At 47.0% G+C, this 24956-nt stretch overlaps 1 protein-coding gene across 3 annotated transcripts in view; it reads left to right on the top strand.

The window, feature by feature from the left end:
- MPP7 (MAGUK p55 scaffold protein 7) overlaps nucleotides 1-24956 on the top strand; it is a 915371-nt gene that overhangs the window by 628122 nt on the left and 262293 nt on the right. For all 3 annotated transcript variants that reach the window (XM_085631773.1, XM_085631772.1, XM_085631774.1), the window contains exons 11-14: nucleotides 8521-8606; nucleotides 17020-17094; nucleotides 17268-17464; nucleotides 17962-18029. In XM_085631773.1, the coding sequence (XP_085487899.1) occupies nucleotides 8521-8606; nucleotides 17020-17094; nucleotides 17268-17464; nucleotides 17962-18029 (426 nt within the window). The remainder of the gene's footprint in view (nucleotides 1-8520; nucleotides 8607-17019; nucleotides 17095-17267; nucleotides 17465-17961; nucleotides 18030-24956) is intronic.

The raw sequence follows: 24956 nt of genomic DNA, 5'->3' as shown, positions 1-24956 counted from the left end.
CACCGTTTTTCCTGCATTTTACAGTTTAAGTGACAGCACATATTTTTGGACCTTGGCATTGGCAGCTGGTGCCATTTCGATGTGATGGGGCGTAATAGTTGTGGATGAGTTTTAAGTAGTGAGCCAGCAAAATAAGGGAGCCCAACTGACATTAGGGTGGGTTTGGGGGTTGTCCATCTGAAAAAAGGTTGAAAAAAGAGGTGCAAATGGCACACTTTAAAGCTAATTTTAATGCAAACATTTGTGAATAGAAAGGTTTGTAATGCAATTCTAAATGTGTTGTCTTGAAATATTTAAAACATTAAAGATTGCCCCCTATTGTACTGAATTGAAAATGTGCTCCGGTCACTACTTGTTTCAACAAGTCTATCTGGGTGAACTCAGTTTGTTGAGGGGGTTTATGATGCGGCAGTAATGAGAACCCTGGATCTCAGTGCCTATCAATGGTTCATAAAGGTATTCACACATCAGGCACATTAAATCCGTGGCCTCTCCTCAGAGCACCTTGAAAATGGTAATGCCCAATTGTAAGATTGCTCATAAAGGGGGTCATAGAGCTGTCAAAAAATGTACAGCAAGAAAGGGAAAGAGAATGCAGTGCTCACCGGTGAGTGGACTGGGCATGTTGTGTGCGTATGGGAAATAGAAAAGTGGGGTAGATGAAAGGAAGTATGCACAAAAAGGAGAGAATAAAAACTGTTGAAGAGGAAAACGACTACTTGAGAGGTACGCAGATGCAAGATTTCAGAAACATGTGAGTAGGGAAATGGTTCCATGTTCCTAACAGAGAAAGACTGCAGGGGGAAATGGTGTGAAAAAGAGAATGAGAGTGATTGAGACACTCTGAAGACCATTACTACTTACACAGAGCTTAGTAATATTTAATTCAAAGAGCAACACTCCTTTTAGAGAACCCCCCCAACAGCTTTCATGCTGCTCCAAGCCATTTTAATTTTCACCAGTTTTTTCCCTTACTTTTCATTGATTCAACAAGGAATTTGGTCACTTTTTTGTTTTCATAATGAAGGTGCCAGAATGCTGCGGTGCGCTCCAAGTAACACTGCATAAATGTAATAAAACAATTATGTTTAATAATATTGATAATACATCTGATCTCAAAATGGGAATAAATACCCTGTAGCCCATGAGTTTAAAATCCAATAATCTATCTTTCAAGGATCATTAAAGGCCCATTGAGAAAATAGCATGTCTTGGAAGCACATAACTGGATCCGAGCTCTTGCTGTCCTGTCCAAATATGCAAAATATACAATTGAATTAACCACGCCTCTTGAGCGGGACTCATTCGTATCAAACTGCAACAGCATTTCACGTGACCCTAAACAAGAAATGAAGAGTATATCACTCCAGACACATGTGCCGCTACAGAAATGAAAAAACTATGAAACCACACACAAATGTAGACCGATACCAACTTACTTTTAATCTTGATATAAGCAAGAGATCCCGTCTGCACACTGAGGAGAGGCTACAACTGTTCATATTTTGAGTGTTTCTACCTTTATCTGGAGACCTGTTGAGGGTCAGGGTAGGGTGACTGCAGGGCATCACTTCTTTCTCCTTTACACACAATGCCGTCATTGGCGATACACGTGAACATCAGAACGCTATGATGCATCTAATGGTCAATGCCCATATGGAGCAACTGCTCCTGGACCACGGATACCCTAACGAAGACCCTCTCTCCTCTGACCCACACTTAGGCTCTTTATAGACTCCTATTTGTTTCTGAAGTTCGAGAACATGGGCAAAGAATGTAAACTACTGCGAGTATACAGCGTTTGGTTCATTTTCTCTTCCTGTCTTTCTTTATGACCACTAATAGAGGTATTAAGGAGAGGTATGAGGGGGGGGCGTGGCCAAGCCGCGGGCTGAGATGGCCGCGCGGCGTTGAAGCTCCGCCGCCGGCCCAGCACTTACACCGTCGTCCCCGATGTCCTGATGCAGGCGCTGGGTGTCCGACCCCGGCAGTGACTCCCCGTCGGCTCCGGAGTGCTCCGATACAACGATCGAGCCCCGATGTGGCCCGGAACGGCCGGAGGAGGACGCGGACTCCCGGACCCCCGGCTCAAGATGGCGGCCTGAATCGGCGGCCGGGATCGGGAGCGTGGAGGCGGCGGCCGTCGGTGGGAAAGGTACCCTGGGGGGGGACTGAGGGGGGGGTGTGGGGCGCCGGGGCTTGGGCTGGTGGGGGTTCGCTCTGCGCGCCGCTGGCGGCCAGGGTCCGGCTGGGCGCTGGGACTTTGCTCTGCGCCTCGGTCGCGGCCATCACTGGATCTCCTCCTGGGGCCCCGGGCCGATACTGTCTGGGGGCCTTTGGGGGGTGACGGGACGGCCGATTGGCGGTGTGGGTGGGTTGGGGGGGACCCTGGACCGGGCACCTGGACCGTCTTCGCCCCTGGCCTCGGTTTCTCGCCTGGCTGCTCCTGTGCTCGGCGGCCGGTGGGGCCTGGTCTCCTGTTCCGCCATCCCACATCACGCGGCCACATCTGTTGCTGCCCCACTGTTGGGGCCCTACCTGGACCTGGGGGCCTTGCCGAACGACATATGGTGACTCCGCGGAGGCTGCTGCATCGCCCAGGACACGGGCCCCGGGGGTCGCGGGGTGAACCAGTCCATTGTGCGGCCTCCTCGCTGTCCTGGCGCCGCCTTTTCACCACGACGCGCTGGCTGCGGCCTAGCTGTGCGGGGACATGGGTCGCAAGGACCCAAAGCAGAAAATGCTGCCCTTTGAAAAGTTGCCTGAACAACCGGTGGATCATCGCCCAGACATGCCGGCCCCCGCTGGGGGCCTGCCCGGTGACCCGGCGGCCTGTGCCCCTGCCCCGGACTGGCTGCAGGAGATGCGCGCCGGGTTTAGGGCCCTCGATGGTCGCTTCGATGCCCTGGATAGAACGCTGGAAACGATGGGGGCCAAGATCCAGGCCCATGATAAGAGACTAACTGAGGCTGAGGCCAGAATCTCTGCCGTGGAAGATGGCGCGGGGCAGGAGACCAGGTGCCTAGATAGGCTGGAACGCATTTTGAAGGAGGTGGCCATCAAGAACGAGGACTTGGAATCGCGCAGTCGACGCAACAAAGTGCGAATTACTGGGGTCCCGGAGTCCACGGCCACTGGCAGACTAGACATGTTTGTGGAAAAGCTTTTTTCTGACATCTTTGGGAGAGATTCCTTCACTCCGGGATTTGTGGTCGAGAGGGCGCACCGCTCCCTGGGGCCGCGGCCTAACCCGGGGCTCCCCCCTCGCCCGCTGGTTGCCCGAATTATGAACTTCCGAGACCGCGACACGGCCCTACGACTGGCTAGGGAAAAGGGTGAGATCACTTGGCAGGGTTCGAAACTTTCATTCTTCCCAGATTTCACCGCCATGGTCCAGGAGGCCCGGCGCAAATTCTTGGGGGCTAAGGCGGCGCTCCGCAATCTGGGCCTCAAGTATGGCATGCTCTACCCTGCCCGGCTCCGTGTGGAGATTGAGGGCCGAATGCGGATCTTTGACAATCCTACTGCGGTGCAGGAATTCTGCCGGACTTACAAACTGCGCAAGGGCCCTCCGGGGGGAGACTAGGACGATCGATCTCCGCCGCGTAGTGGAACGGCGACTAGTCAGGACCTGTTCTCGGCCTCCGGAGTCGGCTGAGTTGGCGCCCATGGCCTTACTGCCCTCTTTTGTGAACATTTGTTACTGGGGACTTTGGGACACTTTGCTATATATATGACTGTTTTGTAGTGCTGGGTGGGTGATGGGTCGTTGTCATCCCCCTCTGGTTGGCACCGCTGGGAACACTTTTGATTCCGATGCTCTATCTTTTCTGCTATGTTTGCATTTGGTATTGTTATTTGAAGCTCTGCTTTTTTTCCACAGGTTGGGGTTTGCCTCACGTTTGCGTGGTATGGCTGGGTGGAGGGTGGGGGGATGGGATTGGTTATTTTGATTTTCTTGACGTGGCTGACATTGTGTTAATTATGCAGGTACACGGAGACACTGCTGCTCTCACACCCTCCTTACGAGTTACATGGCACCTATGGCTCAAATAGCCCTGAATGAGGCCCCCCTGGGCCTATCGCTAATGTCTTGGAATGTTCGGGGTCTGAACAACCCGCGTAAATGTAAACAGATACTACATTATTTAAATCGGCATAAAGTAGATATAGCTTTTATCCAAGAGACGCACTTTCGCTCCTCAACTGACTTGCGGCGTCGTGGGGCGCTCATAGATACTTCTCGAATTTCAGTAGCTACGCCAGAGGCACCGCGGTGCTGATTCACAAGAGGGTCCAGTTTCACTGCCGGGCATTCCTGGGGGATAGGGAGGGGCGCTACTGCATAGTTCAAGGGGTGCTGATGGGTCATGCTGTGGTGCGGGTGTGTGTGTATGCGCCTAACACTGATTCTCTGGAATTCTTTCATGAACTTGCCGCCCAGCTCGCTACTCTTGCACCTGCCGGCCTCATACTTGGGGGCGACTTTAACTTGTTGATGGACGAAGGTCTGGACAGTACTTCGGGGGCTGCTCACTCTAAGCCTAGGGCGCGGCGCGCACTACTGGACTTATGCCACCAGTTCTCTCTTACAGACATTTGGCGCAGGCGCAATCCACACAACACTGACTTCACGCACTTCTCGGGACAACACAACACTTGGACCAGGATAGACTACTGGCTCCTGTCCCCGGGCCTGGCCCCGTGGTTCCGTGCGATACAGACCTCCCCCAGAACATACTCGGATCACTCCCCTGTGTCATTGTGCTTGGAAGTTCCCGGGAAGGGCACTCCTTGATGACTTATTTGTACACGAAGTCTCCGAGGCGATCGAGGACTATTTCACGCTCAACACTGGATCGGTTGACTCATGGGCCATGCTTTGGGAGGGGTTCAAGGCGTATATTAGGGGGATTTGCATAGCCAAACAGGCTGGGGTCCTACGGGCGCTGCGCGGAACGATTAAACAATTGGAGGCGCAGTTGGGGGCACTTGACGCTGAGGCGCAGCTTGCGCCCTCTGCCGACGTGTCCGCTCGGCGACTCCGCCTCTTGACTGACTTTAGGGACGCAGCGGACAGAGAGATTTTATACCTGGGGGAAGTACCAGACGGCGCGTAGATATGGGGAGGGGGATAGGCCGGGTCGCATGCTGGCGCAGGCTCTGAGACCGCCGTACAGCAAATCCTTGATTGTCGAGGTGCGGGGTACAGACGGTTCGCTCCACACGACGCCCGACGAGATCAGAGACGATTTCCTGGCCTACTACTCGGATCTATACAAGACCAAGTTGGGCGAATCCTCGGCCTCTCGAGAGGCCTACTTGTCTGAAATCGCGCTGGTATTCCTCGATAGGGGTATGCAGGAGTTCATGGCGGAGCCCATAACGGTGGCTGAGGTCCGGGGGCCGATTAAGGTGCTTCGTGGCTCTTCTGCCCCCGGCCTCGATGGCTTCTCTGGGGACTTCTACAAGGCCTTTGCTGAGCTCCTGTCTCCACGGCTCATTGAGGTCTATGCAGAGGCGCTGGAGCGTGGGTCCCTCCCAGCGACCCTTAGTGAAGCGGTCATAGTTCTGCTCCCAAAACCTAATAAAGGCCCGACGCTGTGTGGATCGTATAGGCCTCTCTCCCTATTAAACTTTGATTACAAGATACTGGCCAAAATTGTGGCCAACAGACTGTCTCAATTGATGGAATTCATTATATCTCCCGTACAATCGGGCTTTGTCCTGCGTCGCTCCACGTCGCTCAATCTGCGGACGCTGTTCACGGTTCTCCACAGAATCAATCCGGCCACGCCTGCCGCGGCAATCCTCCTAGACACTGAGAAGGCCTTCGACTCCCTTGAGTGTTCTTTCTTTCTTTCTGTCATGCAGCGCATGGGCATGCCGGAGAACTTCCTCGCCACTACACGGCTTTTGTATAGCCGCCCCACGGCCCGGCTGCGTATCAACGGTACGCTGTCCCGCCCTTTCTCGCTCACGAGAGGCACGCGGCAGGGCTGCCCGCTTTCTCCGCTATTCTTCATTCTGGCCATGGACCCCTTGATACGGCATTTTCAGGAGCGTCATCTGCACAGGGGTCTCCAGTTCCGGACAGGCCCCTTGCTATCCTCCCTCTACGCCGACGACACGATGCTGTATGTCAGAGAGCCTCAGGTCAACTTGGCTCCCTTGATATGGGAGATTCTTCGCTTCGGTGCCCACTCGGGATTGGGCATCAACTGGCACAAGTCCATAATTTTTCCGTTGACTAGCGGCACTTCCCAATGGCAGTGTGAGTTCCCGTTGGAGTGGTGCTCCGACTCGGTACGGTACTTGGGCGTGCAGATACATCTGAACACGGACAAAATCATTCGCCTCAATTATGGCCGCGCGATCACCAGGCTGGAGACGCAGGTGGAGGGGTGGCTTCGGCTCCCGCTCTCCATGTCGGCCAGAATTGCTATCATAAAAATGGTAGTGCTCCCCAGATTCTTGTATTTCTTTAATAATATTCCTATCCCTCTTACTCGGGCTTTTTTCTCCACCCTATGGTCCCATTTGATCAAGTTGGTTTGGGGCGAGAGGCGCCCCCGAATCAGCTGGAGGACTCTTACGCTCCCACATGACAGAGGCGGCTTTGGGTTACCGGATATGTATCTATACTATTTGATTGCTCAATGTGCGCACGCCTACGCCTGGTATCATCCTGACGCACGGATCCCGTTTCTTCGACCGGAGGCGGATTTCGTTCTCCCGGGTCGGTTATCGGCAGTGCTGCCCAAGGGGGTTCCCCGGAGCCCGGTGGATATCCAAACAGTATCCACTACCAGTTGGGCCTGGGGTCGCCTGGCTCGTTATTTAGCCTGGCCTCGCCTGTATTCCTCTTCGCTCCCACTTCCTAACCCTGGGCTGCTGCCGGGTACTGGGGAACTCATTGTGCAGCGTACTTTAAATAAGTTTAACATTACTAAGATTGGAGATTTATACCCTGGCGGGCACATATTCTCGATGACGGAGGAGGCGTGCTTTAGCGAGGCCACATTCATGGACAAGTTTGTCCTACGCCGGCTGTATTGCACGGCGCGGTCTGAAATAGCGGGATTCCCTCTCGAACCGGAGTCCTTTGAGCCCCTCACCCTACTCATTGATAAAGACACTGGAACTCACATGGTTTCGAGACTTTACAAGTCCTGCGCAGCGCTGGTTCCTTGTGCGGATGTCCGACTGCGGGCGGCTTGGGAGGCAGACTTGGGCAGGCCTATCACGGACGAGCAATGGACTGCTTGTTGCAAAGTCACCAACAAGATATCCCTGAATAGTCGCCACAAGCTCCTCCATTACAAATTCCTTCGCCGCTACTACATGACCCCTGAAAGACTCCACGCCATTGATCCCTCTCGACCCCACACATGCTGGAAATGCGCTGCTCCACACGCTGATTTTGCACACTTATCATGGACTTGCCCCAGACTGCAATCATACTGGACTAAGGTACACGAGATTCTGGGTGCTATGCTGGGGCTCGAGTTGGTTCCTATACCCGAGGTTGCGCTGTTGGGCTACACAGTAAATTTCCCCAAGACAGTCTGAATGCTTGCCTCTTTAGGCCTCCTGCTTGCTAAGCGTGAGGTTGCTAAACGCTGGGGGGATCGGAGGGCCCCCACAGCTGGTGCGTGGCTCACTTCCATGGCTTTCTGCAGCACAAACAGCGAGATCTACTCTAGTCTTCTCCCTACGGTGGCGCGACCCAAAGATATCTGGGGCCCGTACAAGACATACATTGCTGCCCTGCCGGGCTCCTCCCCACCACACTCCGGTTCCGGCATAGTGCCCACGGGAGTGGGGTAAATCGCGCAATGCCAGGAGTGTGATTGGGCGGGGGTCATGAACCTGTCAGGACGTTTGGTCCTCATCGCTGCTCGTGATGGAATGCTGGTCCCTGTGGGCATGGGCGGGTCGGGGAGTGTGGGGCAAACTTTAAGATGCCTGTTGTGCCTGCATGTTAAGCCCTTTAGCGGAAGGCTGCCCTTTCCTTGAACCTAGGCGGATGGGGGTGTTGGGGCGACTACGGGGGGCCACCGAACTGATGCTATTAATTGATGCTGTTGCTGATATGTGGGCCAGAGGTGTTGTACTGTGTCCTACCATTGTTTCATTTTTGCTCATACAGCCACTGTCTTTGTATTGTTCTGTTTTTTCAAAATTAAATATAGCAAAAAAAAAAAAAAAAAAAGGAGATGTATGAGGTGCACCAAGAGAGACTAACACTTTTCCCCAGTTCCCCTCGAACCCCACACCGCTGCCACTTCTTGATGCCCATGGCTAAATGTCTGCAATGATTTGCGCCTACAAAACATCATTGCCCATTTCCTCTTTAGGTGACTTTTTGGGCTAATCGTCATTTTTCATTATTTTATTTAACTTTTTTGTATTTTCTCACTGCATATAAAGATTAGTTTGCACCAATTACCTTCTACTCCTTCCACTGTAAATATATCCATCATTAAAATAAAAGTATTCTTTTATATTGGTGTGTAGGGCTTATTCACGTTGGTGATGAACTTCGAGAAGTTAATGGGATATCAGTAGATGACAAAAAACCAGAAGAAATAATAAAGATTTTGGTAAGTTAAAATTTGCAAATTATACTTGGGTTTTTAAATGAAGCATGGATTGTTTTTTGCAATTTCCATTTGCATGTTATTGGTTTCTCTGTCTCATCAGTTTCAGTTCTAAGTACCCTGTTTTTAGTACACTATAAAATCAGTCTATTAGCACTGAATTGTAAATCTTACACTTTTCAGACCATTGTATGGTTCATTCTTACATCTTAGCTACTGTCCCCTATATTATCATTAAATAAATCACTCTAATTTATATCTTAATGTTTCAAAAGAGTTAATTGAACTTTCCAAACCTATTGATTTGTAGTTATTTTTGCTTGTTAAGTGCTAACTAATTTTTAGATGATCGAAACCACAAGCAGAGCTCATAACATAACACATTTAAAATAAGTAGCTGATGTGAAATAATAGGCATTCTAAGATTTTGCTACTGTGCAAATAGCACATTCATCTTTGGTTGATTACCCTCATTATTGTCATTGTGGTTAGTAGACTTGGCTTGCTTTTTGACCTTCTCTTACTCTGGGCTACTCAGACGAATGATTTAGTACCAAATGTATTCTTTTAATGGAGACAAATGTGTAGAAGGCTCCCTCTTCATTTATTCAAACAATGCGGCCAAGGCAATAGAGCAGTCCTGTTTCGATTGTAATAATTCAACGTGTTTGGCTCTATCACTATAAAGTACAGAAATTGAGGCAGGCTGTGAGTAATAATATCAAAGGGTTACAGAATCTATCTTAGAATGGTCTGCACCCAAGTCCATACCTAGCAAGATATTGGCCAAATACTTGGCCTCATTTTTAGGGCTCGCCTTGCTATCGCGTAAGCGATTGCAAAGCGAGACTATAGAATACGGGTTTCAAAAGTGCTCCCAAAAAGCGGATTGCATGGCTAGCACGCGCACAATCACGCGCATCGTGCCGCCATGCAATCTGCCTTTTGAGAGCACTTCAAAGGGTCCGCTCCCCCGTCCCCAAGCGCGCGCGCCACGCTCTGCCGGCCTTGTTTCAAGGAAGTAACTTCACGTGCGCTCGAGGTTCCCTAATTAGCAATGACCCGAGGCTCCCTCCAGGTGAGCCCTAGTATAATTAGCACACACACTGCGCTACTTCCGCACTCAGCAGCACGACGTCTCCGGCTGCTGGGCTTCAGGCACCCATTTAATGCCCTGTCGCCTCGCCAAAGAAGTAAGTTCTGTTATTTTTTTTTCAATTCCCTTTAATTTCTGTTTTATACATCTTTGTTTCTGTTTCCATCTCTCTTTTCTACCTTCTGTCGTTTTTTCCTTCTGTCACCAGCCCTCTTTCTCCAACCTGTTTCTTGTATATTTTCTCTATTATTTTAATTTATCGCGTTTCCTTTCTCCATATTACATTTCGTCCTCTCCTCTTCCCCTTAGAAATATTTCCTTTCTCCCCTCACCTTTCATCTTTACTTTCTTCTTCTATCCGCGCTCCTTTTCTCCAGTTTTCAGCTCTCTCGCCTGTCTCTCTTCTACCTCGTCCTTTCTTCTCCCATATCCCCCTTCGCGTTCTCTCGCCTTGCTGTTTTTCTGTTCTCTCTCTCCCCACAACCCCCACCTCTACCTTCACTCACCCTCCCTCCTCTCATTCCCCACTCCCTCCCCCTCCTCCACACCCCTTTAGAGTGAGGGAAGCAGACGTTCCTGTGCCTGTATTCTGGCGGAGCTCCTGCCCCTCTCCCGCATTATATTCCATATTCAGAGATAAGTATCACTCTGACTTGTTTATTTAAATTAACAAACCAGCACGCTATTTAAATTAATAATACCGTGCACTCGACAATGGGACAATGGCGCCTGGCCCTGCAGCTCCTCCCACCCCCGGGTGCCACGCTTTACAAGTACAATTAAATATTTGGTATTTTGCTTTGACTTTAATACTGCGCACTTGCACCTTTCTTGTTGTGCACCTAAAAGTAGTCTTTTTATTTATTTAAATTAACACGGCGCATGCACAACAATGGTGCCTGCCGCCCGCAGCCTGCCTCCTCCCCCTCTCGCCCCCAGGCACCGAACTTCAGGTTACATATTCAGTATTAAACAAAACTCTGCTCCCGAAGAGTTTGAGATCAAGGAGAAAGCCAATAGTACAGGTGTGTTGGTTTTCTTTGTAATCGTTCCAAACCAGACGAGATCTCTATTTAATGGTAGTTCAGCTGGGCTTACGTAGCAGCCTGCAAAGTCTGCTTGTATCCTGCAAATATCATGTTATAATATTGTGAAAATAGCTTAACTGGTTAAATACTTGCTACGGATGGCTGTGGTTAAACTCTGCTCACAGGTCAAAATCATAATGACCCAGAACGTTTAAGTGTTTTCTGCAGAGCATCACTTGTTATATAGCGCGGACTTTACCCGAAGGTGTCAGAGCGCTTCACAACAGGAACAGCAGTGTTACATGAAGAGAAAATTACAAGTGGGCATGTTACAAAAGTGTCGATCGTTAAAACAGCCTGTTTAGAATATAAAGTTAAATAGTAGATTAGTTCATGCTCCTGGGGCGAATTGTTTTTTTGTGCATTGATCTTTTTGCGTACTCCGCTTTGTTTTTACATCCAGGACTACCAGTACGCGAATTCTTTTTTAAAATAAACTGGTTAGGATTAGCTAGTTGCGCTTGGAATAGCGAAGAGTTAACGATATATTACTAGATAATCTGCTCACTAATGTCGCATTCATTGGGCAATACCATGTTATCCTTTGATTAGTATTGGACTGGCGTTTCGGTCAAACGTGTACTGCAGGTTGAAAGGGTGATGTAGGCGGGGCCGGGTCACAGCGCTGCGCGCGCTGTTGTAGTCAAACCAGAATTTGAATTGCAACTGCCTACCTCCTCCCACCATCGGGCTCCTTTTAATCATATGGCCAAGCCAACACAGAGAACCATCAGTTCTCCCCGCGCCGTGGTGCACTGCACCGCCGCTAAATCTCCCATTATTACATTGATCCTTAACTACCGTCAACTTGAAACTTATTCAAAATACATCTCAGAGCATACTATATCGTCTTCCAATCCCTGGAGCATGCAGGTGAAGTACACTATTCAGGAGCTGTAGTCAGAGCTTTAAGTGGGATGAAAAAACTGGGGGGGGTTCTCAAAGGGGCGTGGCTCAGAAACACCTACGCCCAAAAATCTGTGCTTGGCATAGTGTGCCGCCCGACCTGTATTTTGCTGTTTCTGTCATTGCATTCAGATATGACACAAGTAACATCAAACCTACAAAAAGTCACGTCTATTGACTTGATTGTTGCATAAGAAAAATTAAGCTGCAAGTATGGCTGGTACATAATATAGAACAAGCATTTGCAATGCAATAGGTCTCGCATTTATATGAGTTTGAGCTATTGGCATTGTAAATGACTGCTTTTTATCTAAGTTTGTTTTTTTTAAAACATAAATAAAAGGCATTGTCATTTACAATGCTAATAGCTCAAACTCTCGCAAATGCGAGACCTATTGCATTGCAAATGCTTGTTATTAATTTACCTACATCTCTGAAAGTTCTGGGAACTGTGCATATGATTAAGAGCGCATGCACCAATCACTTGTAATATTAGCCATTCATTATGTCGTGGTGACAGATCTGAAAACCGCGTTCTTGTTGTGGTAAATGGCCACCTTTCGTTCAGAGGCAGATGGCTCAAGGTAAAAAGGGTTTCCTTCTTGGAATGCAATGCCTATTAAAGTATGTAAATAAGTAATTGCAAATCAGAAAGCTCTTGAAATTAATCCTTTCAGTTAAAACGATTACACTTTTACAGGCTTGATGTTCCTTTATACATCTAGTTTTTGAGCTATCACTTGCATTTTGGTGCCATGTTGGGGCAACCAGTATTGCAATCTGAATATTATTAAAAGCACAGTATGCAAGTATTGTGGATAAAGCGCTTGAGAAGGAAATGCAACATGATCGCCATTTCAAAATTGTGTTGTCCTGAAGTATAGATGATGTGAAGCTGAAAGAATGCCAGCAGACTTGCCGGTAACATTTGTTCCCATAGTGGTAGTTCCTTATCAACTGTTTGCCCAAAGTGTGGGTCACATTACTTGAAGAGTGTGGGTAATTGTGGCAGGGTCTTTGGGCATCCTAGTTAACAGGGGCCTGGAGCTCATGGTGGCTGATACCTTGACCCACTTATGGAACAAATGCGATTGGACTTCATGAGGTGGTTGCACCTGAATCTCTTTCTGGGGACGGACTCAAGTGGTGAAAATGGTTACCCTCCCCTGAATTACGTATGTGTTGGGCATGCTTCTCTAATTAATACCCCTCTCGACCCCCCATCAAATAGACAAGACCATTAAAGCCTTCATCTGGGGTTCAGTGAGACCTTCCCTGGAAATTCAGAATCTTATCGTCCATAGATCGGCAGGGGGACTGGGCCTGCCCTCTGTGGATCATTACTGTCTAGCCTTACATTTGGCACAAATGGTGTACATGCACTCACGGGTCCACGATCCCTCGTTTTGGATGGCTATCAAACGCAGACACCAGGAGGACTCATTGGGATTACAGGCCCTCTATCTTCCTGGCCCCGCCGGCGACTCCCCCAACCCTATGCTGAATGCTATGTACACCACGTGGATATGGGCTCACAAGCTCTTTTCAGTAGATGCGCATCTGCCTGACAAAAGCTCCCCACTGGAACAATACTGGTATTCACATAAGGATGGGGCTATGCTTGACTTGGGCCCCTGGTGCAGGGCTGGGATTCAAACCCTCACACATCTGATTTCAGGCTGCAAATTCAAGTCCTTTGAGATGCTACGGTACAAACTTGACCTACTGCATACTCAACAATGGCGCTACACACACCTACGTCATTGCTTGCTGCGCAAACTAGGTCCCCAACCCTGGACCATAACCTGTTCTTCTGTGCTCTCTTATCTTGACTTCTGGGACACCTCACTTGAGATAGCTATGTGCTTTATAAAAAGTATTATTATTTATGATTAATATTATCACTTGGGATCAGTTTAAAGGTGTGATGTCCAGATTCTACCATCTCCTGATTCGCCACCTCTTCACCAAGCCACAATTGGCTAGCCTCAGGAAAACCTGGCAGAGTCGCCTGTAGGTGGAATATGATGAGGAGGATTGCACAGATCTCTTGAAGGCCCTAGAATGCGGAGTCCGGGAGGCACGGATAAAGCTCAGTATTTTCAATATCCTTCAGGGCTGGCACTGGACCACGTCACTGCTTCAGGTTGCAGGATTGCTCCCTTCACTCTGCCTGCTGGTTTTGTGATCAAGGGCCCTGTGAAATAGTTAATTTATTACTGGATTGTCCTGTCATTCGCCCCTTTTGGACAGTAGTGGGGTCTATGCTCTGGGAATCTATGGGTTTGCCCTCGCCACTTCTGGACCTCCTAATTCTCCTTCATGACTTATCAGGTATTTCCGAGCTGACCTGCCATGCCAGTCTCATGCTCGCCACTGCCCTTACAGCTGCCAATATCTGTATTCTGTGACCCTGGTGTTCTCTACAACTACCTTCGGATGAGGAGTGGCTCGCGGAGATATAAAAGACCACATGCTATGAAAAGGTCATTTACAATTTAATGGACAAAGCAGACTTTCTCTTTCTCTTTCTCATTCTCTTACTATTGCTCTGTCACTCCTTGTCTCTGTAATTCTCAGACATTCTCACTTTCGAACTGTCACACTGTTTCACTCTTAAATCCTCTCACTTTTTCATACTGTTTCACTCTCACTGAGTCACTCAGACTCCAACTTGATCAGGCTGTTTTTCTCAGACATTCCCAAGTCCTTTCACTGACTCACTCTTTCAGACTCTCTCTCTTTTTCTGTTTATTGGACTCCATCAACATAGCAGTTGAGAACAACTGGGAGGACTGTGCCTGCTTCACTCACTTATGCTTTTTTAGGTCTCGCCTAGCATTGCAGCGCGCATGCCCTGCTCACTCTGCGAGGCTTCTTGTAATCGATAACATTTTAGAAGTGTAGGCTCTGCCCCTTGTTTTCATTGGCTTGCGTCATTCTTTATGGTAAACGCTGGCCTTCCATTGTAAGTGAGGCTTTTTAGTCCCATGTTGTTACCGCCCTGTCTCCTTTTGGCCTCGCCCACCCGGACTGGATCATTTGCTTGCGGCGTTACACCCACGGTCTCCATAAGCCGGTGAACTCTTTTTTTTGTTATTTGCAGGACCACGTTGTTATTTGCAGGACCACGCTTGTTTATTTAATTGATTTGCCACGCGGGCCACTTTCTCTGCGCTTGTTTATTTATATAATTAATTTGGAGCGCGATCCACTGACTTTAGCGGCCCGCGCTTGATAAAGCGCTGGTAAACCGCTGCTACGAGGTGGTAGAAAAAGCTTGAGTGCTCCATTTTCCCACCCGGTTGGCCATTTCCACCAAGATTTTCCTGTAACACTGGATTGTCACTATCCCCCAGAGAACGAGGCTCACTTGCACTTTAGCCCAGGATGGGTGTAATCCATGAAGTTTCATAGGCTGGCACATCACAGGAAGTACCTGCAGTGCCTAACTCAAATACTATTTATATTTACGCTAGAAGAAAGCTGGTCTAAAGTTGGTCTGTTTGTTTTCAGTGTCGGTCATGTAACAATAAATTAGTATTTGTTGCCAGCATTAAGATGGGGAGTCTTATTTGCATGGGAACGCCAAGGTGCATATAAGGTCCATCCATGATGATGGAAGACCAGCCGGAGACTCTGCTAATCTCTATCATAAATTGCACAATTTGGGACTGTATATTTTACAATCTCTTGTGTGTAGAACCCCTGTTGGATGAGATTCTTATGAAAGCAGATGGAGCAGCTGTAAAGGGGTAGAAGGGTGTTGATAGAAAATAGGGACAACCTCGAATTGTGGTTAAAAGGATGGTATGCTGTGCAGAGTGAATTTACTTTTAAAAGAAAGATTGTACGAGGATAAACCTTAAAATGTGATGTTAATTTGATGTTTGGAAAGCATTGCTGCCCCAGGGCTTTTTGCAGATGGACACAGAGAAGTTGAGGGTTGGTAAGACAAGTAATGATACATGAACATTCTGTGATAACTCTACATCCTGTGTCCATGACATCATTTACCTGTTTTTTCTGGGTTTTCTTTTGTAAAAAATTAGACAAAAAATATATTTTTAAGCTATTGTAGCACATTTCGTAAGGTTCTCCTAAAATTAACTTGACTGCTATAATTTCACATTGTTAATCTTCAGCTCTGAGCACAATGTTATTATTAACGTGCAAATTGTTTGTGGTTTCCACATGAAGCCATTAGTATTGTTAAAACCGCAGTGAAGCACCAGGCCCGAAGCCATTCGTTTGTATACAGAATCCCCTGAATCTACAGAAATCGGGCAGAGGGGGTGAAAAGGCGATGATGCTTATTGGGCTATCAACCACCATCTCGCCTGCCAGACACTGGCCTGCCTGGACCTGCAGTGACACAGAAATTGAGACCGTGGTGACCAGAGTCCTCACATAGTCTCAGTTCGTGTGATGCTGCCTCTTTACTCAGAATGTGAGTGAAGAAAGCAGCTTTATCTCTGGAAATGTAGAAAGCTGTAGAGGGTGGCAGGCCATAAGATGCTTGTTTGGGGGAACTCTGTTGGGGTTGGGAGAATGTCACCGAAATTGGCAGTATTCCAGATATATTTTTAGATTGGTCAGGAGAGTGAAGTACCAGATGGAATAGTAGGGTTCTTCTAAGAGTGACTGGGGAGGATGTGCCATCCCCAGCTCTAGGTTTTTTTTTTCTCAGATTAGGGCGGAGAGGCTTCAATTGTGGATGGAGAGGGCTTATAGGATTTGAAATATTTTTCTATTGGTAAAGGAAGGGCATTATCTGCAGGTAGCGGGAAGTGTGGCATGACACCAGGCAGTTTAGGAGGAACTGAGGCAGGTATGATCATGTTGTGCATGACAACCCACGACCCCTAAACTCCTGTGCTGCTCATTTCAGTAGGGGAAGAGGATTTTGGCGGAGGGACATAACCTTTTGGTTGAGTTTTTGTCAATAACATTACTTTTTTACCTCGGGTTTCAATAATAGAGAGCTTGAACTTCACCCTGGTTATCTCTGTGAAGTCACTAGAATCCTTCAGTGGAAAACAACCTTGTCGTTGACCCCTTCCGTATTTCTACATTTTGTTATTCTGGCTTTGTGTAAGGCAGAGGAATTCAAAATAAATGCATTAGAGCCTTATTACTGAAAACTGCTATAAGACTCACTAAACCCGAGTTATAATTCCCTGGTGATGAAATAATTGATTAAAAACGTTTAGGGCGATTTGGTGCTAGTCTAATTTTAATATGTCACACTTGGCTTGCTTGAAAAAATAATTACCGAAAAAACGACCTTCTTTAACCGTGTGTTTTTATTTTATTTTCGCACTAGGCTCAATCTCAGGGAGCAATTACTTTTAAAATCATCCCCAGCATCAAAGAAGAAACTCCAAATAAAGATGGCAAGGTAAGAGGTCTTAAGGAGGGCTTTATATTTGATAAGTAATGTCTTCCATGCACAGCACTCCTGAGGCACTGAGTTTAGTTCTGCTGGTATTTTCCATGACATTAAGGTGGCCGTGGGCAGTGTGTGTCCCGGGTTCGAGGCCAGACTTAAATAAAGCGCTCTCTTCCTTGCAGATGTTTATTAAAGCCCTATTTGATTATGAACCCAACGACGATAAAGCAATCCCTTGCAAAGAGGCCGGGCTGGCCTTCCGAAAGGGAGATATCCTTCAGATCATGTGCCAGGATGATGCAACCTGGTGGCAGGCCAAGCACGAAGGTGATGCCAATCCACGCGCCGGCTTGATCCCGTCAAAGCAGTTCCAGGAGAGGTGAGCTACTTTGAAGCATTGTTCGTCTTGGATTCATAACATGTCATGTCATACAAATCTACATTACCGCATCAAGTATGGTCCTAATATGCACAATTACTACAAGTTGCGATCAGCTGAATGGAATTTGGAGGCACTGACGGGAGACATATTGGAACTCTTCTGCGCGCATAGTTTGTAATTCATTGTGTGTCTGGCAAAAATGAGTAATGACAGGAGGACAGGACTAACATTGATCCAGTCTGGAAGGAAAACACATGGAAAATAGAACTTCAGTAGCTAGATGTTCAAATCCACTTGATGTACTATGTAGCACGCGAAGCTGCAAATGAACGCGTTGCCCAGTTAGTGTAGTATTTCCAAGTGTTTGGGATTTATTTATTCGAAACCAGAAATAGACTTCATTCATTTACATTTTCTAGGGCTTATAAAATTTGGGATAAGTCCAAGTAGCATGGACTAATATTTTCTTCCCCTTGATTTGTCCTTCCCCACAGGAGGTTTACGCTGCGAAAGCCGGAGGTTGTGACTGTTACGCCTCAGAAAATTTCCAACCGAAGATCATGTAAGTCTGTACCACGGAAATCAAGTATTAACAAATTGGTCTGGCCACAAAACAGCCGTTTGCGCAAAGTCGCAAAGAGTTTCTTCGCTGTGCTTGTCCTTGTATCAAAGTGTCTTTCTATAGCATAAGGGATCACATTGACGTTTTGTGCGTGTTTTATATGAGAATCTGGATGTAATTCAGCCGCATTCTTCTTTGATGTAACATGCCAGGGCAAAGCCCCATACAAATACCTACTTTGTTTTCTAACCTCATCGTCATTATGTCATTAACTTGCTGGTAGGTGACAATCCTGGCACACATCGCCGGGTCCTTTTCATGTTAAGATGTAGATGCTTTTGAAATGTTGAGGTTCTTCAGGCATCAGGCCTACTTAAACCTCTGACTGCAATAATTTTCCTCAGTAGCCTTTGGTGAGACTGTTCTTGGGGCGCGAGGGGAGATGGAAAAACAAATTGGCTCACCGATTAAAGTTTTCAGTACAGTAACCATTTTCAGGAGAAATTAGTTCACAATTAGTGGGCACACACTGGAATCAATTTAGTCTTTCTGCTTGTGTTTGGCATAAACATATGTCTGAGTAGCCCGTTCTTCGTTTTCACTTGCTCATTTATTTCAGTTAAGAATGTTGAGGGTTATTGTCCAAAATCCAGCAATAATAATTGGCTACACGTGTCATAAATGTAACGTGGACTATCCTGTTTTTTTTCAAGCTTCAAAACAAATCTTGGAAATTTGGTGTGCACCTAAGGAAGTCCGCTATTTATACCTGATCATTGTTAAAGTATTGTAGAGTTCTGTAAAACCCTGTCCAATAACTTTCTACAACAAGCATTTTCAATGCAATAGGTGTCGCATTCAAACGATTTTGAGCTATTGGTATTGTAAATGGCAATGCCTTTTATTTACCTGTTGGTTTTTAAAAATAAAAGGCATTGTTATTTACAATGCCAATAGGTTAAACTGTGCAACCCCCCCCCCCCCCTTCCCCAGTAATTATGTGTCCCTTCATCACACCTGGTGAGATTGTGTACATGCGCATAGGCCGTAGGCATGCTGCGCCTAGTATATGCTTATAAATATTGTACAGCACTCCGAGCCCCTGGGGGGCAGGCTCCCCTCTGTAAAACCTCATGAATAAATGAACAGTTTGAAAGGACGTGCAGGCTGCCGCTTACCTAGTGCTGCACCTCCTGTGATGGCGCTAGAAAACTCAAACATTCTACGACACCTTGGAAAAGGTTGTGACTCGGCACACACACAGAGTGCTGCGCACCCACACACAGCAATGGTGCAAAAAACACACCTGTGGCACACATGGCAGCCACACACACGACGCACATTGAGGTTCAGCCACGGTGCACACAGACACAAAATGATAACCTACACAAACAAGTAACAATACTACACAGCTTCACGCGGAGGTGATGCACACCGCAATCCTCAACTGCTAACAAAGCCACACCGTGGTCGCACACATACCTCACACTCACACTTTAACAATGCTGTATGTACACAGTCACTCACAAATGCTGCGCATTCACGCATAGTGGTGACGCGCTCAAGAAACACCAATCGCTACCAATGGCACACTGCTGTCACACACACACACACCAAACACACAGATAGCTTGCAAACAGCGGTGGCACACTCAAACAGCAGTGGCTACCAATGGCACACCTAGCTGTCACACACACACCTCACATTCACACTTTAACAATACTGTACACAGTCGCACACAAACGCTGCACATTTGCAAACAGCGGTGACGCACTCAACAAACAGCAGTGGCTACCAATTGCACACAGTGCTGTCACATAGCAACACCGCACACACACAGTTTGCAAACAGTGGTGATGCACTCAACAAACAGCAGTGGCTACCAATGGCACACAGTGCAGTCACTCACACACACAGCTCACGCACAGCGAAGATGAATCCAAGAAACATCAACGGCTACAACTGGCACACCATGTTTTCTCTCTCTCACACACACACATTGCACACAGTGTGATGCACGAAACCCATCAATGACTATGATGGCACACAATGTTGTCTCACACATCCATGCACAGATCGACAATGCATTCAACAAACATAAGTTACTACAAATGGCACACAGTGTTGTGCCACACACACAGACACACACTGCCGTGATGCACTCAACAAACCGCAGTGGCTATCAAAGGCACACGGTGCTGTCGCGCTCTCCCTCTCTTTCTAGCTCGCACACACACCTCACCCTCAACAAACAGCAGTGGCTATAAGTGGCACACAATGCTGTGCCACACACACAGCTGGCAAACAACGATGACACACTCAACAAACATCAGTAGATGCCAAAGGCACACAGTGTTGTCGCTCACACCTCACATCAAAAGGCTTGTATAACGTGCCGGCTGCTCGGCAGAGTGACTGCCTAGGCGCTCGCAGATCGGTGCGACGCATGTCTACAAAGGAGGCGAGTAGATCCCTTTATTATAGCCAAGTCTTCCGATGACGTCTCAGACTCCTGGCCCTCGATGGCCCTGAGAGACCAGGGCAAGGAGCCCCAGCCTCTGGGTGCCAAAGCACAAAAGGAAGAACCCCTCATTGTGTCTTCTTTGGCTTGGACACTACTGCCAGCAAAGCCTCATAGAGCGCAGTGTTGTAGGTGGCAGCGTGGGGGCCTCTTGGACGCAGCGTGACGCACGAAACACAGCAGTGGTTGCACATGTCACAGTGTTGTCTCTCACACACAGGGCGATGATGCAATCAAAAAATTCAGTGGCCACCAAATGCACGGAGTTCTCTCTCTCTCTCACACACACAATGACACACGGAACAGCAGTAGCTACACATGGCACACAGTGTTGTCTCACACACACATGAACAAAAACCTCGTATAGCGACAACGCACTCAACAAACACCAGAGTTTAAAAGACACACAGGTTTGTCACACACAGACCCTCACACTGACGCACTCGATAAACACCAGACTCTAAAAGACACACAGACGCACACAGCGATGACGCGCTCAACAAACACCAATATCTAAAAGCGCCATATAGTGTTGTCCCACACACAGGCACACAGCGATGTCAAATTCAACAGATATCAGTGGCTATGAATGGCACACAGTGTTCTCACACGCACACACCGCACACAGTGTGGAACACGAAACAAACATTAGTGGCTACCAATAGCACACAGTGTTGTCACACGCGCACACACAGTTCGCACACAGTGTGACACATGAAACAAACGTCAGTGGCTACCAATAGCACACACAGTGTTGTCAGTCAAACACACTACACATTGACACTCAGCGATGCTGCACACAAACACTGAACATACATACATACAAGAGTGCTGGCGATATGCCAGTGTCGCAGATATTGGTGAACCACACCGTGCTACACCACTGTGCCACACAAAGCGCTTCCCCGTGACTGACACACACTGCGCTTGCATCGAGTGCCAGGCAGGGGCAGTGGGGAGGACGCGGCAGTGTAGCAGCCACAGGAGGCCTCGTGCAGTCTGCCCTCTGCCCTGACGGATTAGACAGAACGTAATTAGCTTTCATACACAGCCCCCTCTCCTTGCCCCCCCTGACTTTGTGTGCAGCTGGCTGCATGGGATTAAACACACACATCCCTCTCTAGGCACTGCCGTCTCTCAGCGCTTTCTGCCAGAGAGGAAGCCGCTCCCCCCAAAAATGTCAGGGAACCCACTCAAAGATGACAACCACCAGACGAGCGCGCTGCCCTCCACGAAGCGCTTCAGGGATAGTAAGCGCTATATAAATGCAATTACAACACAGCACAATTCATTCTGAACGCTGCAGCAGCAGAGAAAGACTAAGGATGGGTGTTTCACTAGTAGCTATTAGTATTGAGGAGGTTATTTGTTATTTAGAACAAGGTTCTCCCAGGCACTTCATGGAACAAGCGCTCACCATCTGTTTTCACTCAGCCGCTTGTTTATATTTGCATCGCGCTTTTACTTTAAGTGAAAGTGCCATGCAAAAATAAACACAGGGCTGAGTGAAAACAGATGGCCCCCATAAAGATAAGAAATCGCTTTGCGACTGCCGCAAAGCAGACGACCCTGTCCGGATCGGCCGGACGAAGAGGAGAAAGGGCAGCGGCTACAAAACACCATTTCCAATGGCAGGCCAACGTTTAGCATAAACGGTGACGCTAGCCAATGGAAATGAGGGGCAGGGCTTCAAGCCCCTTTCTCAAATCTGATCTTTTTACGAAATCTCTCGCCCAGCAAGCAGTGCTTTGCACTGCAACGCAGGCGAGACCTAAAAATAGTATTCTTTGAGTAAATGCGGAGTCAAACATGGCTGAAAGTGTTTTAATTGAAAACAAACCCACACTTTTTATAGCCTGGAAGAGATGTAGCCTCACAATACATAGAAACTCCTAAATGGTGTGATGATGCCCACTAGAACATGTTTTCTAGTACTTAGTGTTTTTCCTTTTTTTTTGTATTCCAATTCTCAGATCGTTACTTGTCAGATAGGCATGCAATTCTTCACCTTTCACTGATCCCAATAAACATTTTTTTAAATTTACGTGCAGGTACTAATAACATGATTGCATTTTTGGCTGATCAAGGTGAAATGCTGGCAATAATTTATTTTGAAACATGCCCTTCTTTTTCACGAAAAGTACTTTAAAAATAGTTTTGTCTGATCCAAACTCATGCTATTAATACATCATATTTGGTGCAGATTGTAATTGTTTGCCAGCTCGTCCACGATAAACGGGTCATTTCTTATTTTAACCCCTTGTGTGCCCATGACGAGCTGGCCTCGTCATGGGCTGCGGTTGTGCTGTGCCCATGACGAGTCCAGCTCGTCATGAACCCCACCCGCTAATGCAACGCCCGGCACAGGGCGGGGAAAGGGCGTGGCACACAAGGGGTTAAGGTAGCGCTATTTATTAAAACTAAAACATGGAGTTGTCTGCCTAAAATCTCTCTGCCCCCCCCCCAAAAAAAACACTAGCTTTTATTTTGCCTTGATTAATTTTACGTTTTGATTTTTATTGTAGTGCTGATTCACTTACAGAAAATGTTATTGGCATTGCTTAAACATTAACAGTAATTAGCAGTAGTTATAAGCCGTACATCCCGAATGTAATAGTACTTTAACAAGAACATATGGTACAGGTCACACCTTTGGTTTTGAATTTGATTGGAGACTTAACATTTGCTACCATATCACGGATCAGGGAAAAATATAATTTTAAACCTGATTCAGTGAGCTTGCAAATAATTGATGAGAATTTGGGAATAATTGGAAAATATTGTGGCAATTGAAAAGATTGATTGTATCAAGCAGTAGAAGTAACTAAACGAGATGGGTGGGACACAGGATGATTTTGAGTAGGGCTTACTGGAGATTGGTGGTGGATTGACTCTTAGTGGCTGAGCAATGAAGGTTCTCTTGGGATGGCAGTAGGAAATAGGAGGCACGGTTGATTGGCACGGCACAATCTGAATGCCAATCAAATGTGGCTTGTTGTTTTTTAATTATGTGTAAGTATAAATCATAGAGAATAGTGCTGTTGTTCTTTAGTTCTTTTGCATATATATGTTGTGGAAAGGCCACCTATGGCACTAGATGGCAAGAGTATACAGGAATATATTTACCTAAATGTATGCTGTGAGTGCCACTGAAGAGAGCATGCACCCAGCAGGAATCTTTGTTTTTCGTGTTGCTTGGCTTGAGTCTGCTGAAAAGGAAATATCTGAGGCCAAAGAAGACTCATTAAAGAGCTGTTGTGATCAAGCACTAGCAGGGATAAGCAACCCGAAACAAAGGGGCTTTAATGCCTCTTCCATTTAATTCTTACCCCATGGCTTGTAAAGTCAAAAGTTCCTCTGGACTCCTCTCATTCTCCCATTCTGTTCACTGTCTACAAGCAGCCTTTGCCAGCCATCATCTGAACATTTAGTTTGAGTTCCTTCGACACTGAGAATTCTTGCCTTATGGTCACTTAATACTAACTGAGTATCAAATTGCTGAAATTGCATTCCAAAATAGTGGTTCTAATGCTGGGTCTGTGAAGTTTGAAGATGCCTGACCTATGACCCGAACAGTGTCAGTAACAAAGGTAAATAGGCTTTACTTTTGCCAAAGAACTACAAATGAGGTGGCAAGATAACTCCTGTAGTGTCAACTTGTTTTCAGTAAATTACAATTATTCAAGAAGAACTTGCCTTCGATTCCATCTCTATTTTTGTGTAGCAATTATTTCATTAGTAAAAATTAAGAATTGAGCAATAACAACAAATTCAGTGATATGCAAGTCAAGCTTATTCCCATATTGAGTTGCAGATGTTAACTGTGATACATGCTCGAATAACAAACAATATTTATATGCAGTGTATAAGAAAAGATGGAAAAGGGGGTGAGAGAATAAGCTATAGACGGAAGAAAGTAAGGAGAGGAAAGTAAGAAGGGACAGAGAAGAAGAATGGAGGGAAAGATGGAACTACAAAACAGAGAGGATCAACCGGTTAGGAGAAGTCCAAGTATAATAATACAGGTGGGAGGAAAAAGGAGGCGCAATAATAGTGATGAGGAAGCATTCAGAACCCATGCTAATTATGGGTGAGGGGGGGGGCCACATAAGAAGAAAAATATCTGCTTCGTCCATTAAGTTGTAAATGACCCTTTCATAGGACGCGGTCTTATACATCTCTGTGGGCCATTCCTCCAGTAACGGCCATCGTGGAGAATGCCAGTGCCATAAAATACAGATTTTGGCAACTCTGATTCCATCTCATTTCAAAGCCTCCGTGGTGGGAGCTGGGATCTTGTCCAGATTACTCTACATGAATACCGCCAGTGGAGACTATTTATTATTCAGATTATTCAAAATATATCAGTAAGACTTGTTTTTATCTTGCAGATGTGTCATGTTTCG

The sequence above is a fragment of the Triturus cristatus genome, chromosome 10, assembly GCF_964204655.1.
Source record: "Triturus cristatus chromosome 10, aTriCri1.1, whole genome shotgun sequence".
Taxonomy (NCBI): Eukaryota; Metazoa; Chordata; class Amphibia; order Caudata; family Salamandridae; genus Triturus; species Triturus cristatus.
Note: the sequence above shows the minus strand (reverse complement) of the source record. Positions and strands in the feature narration are given on the sequence as shown.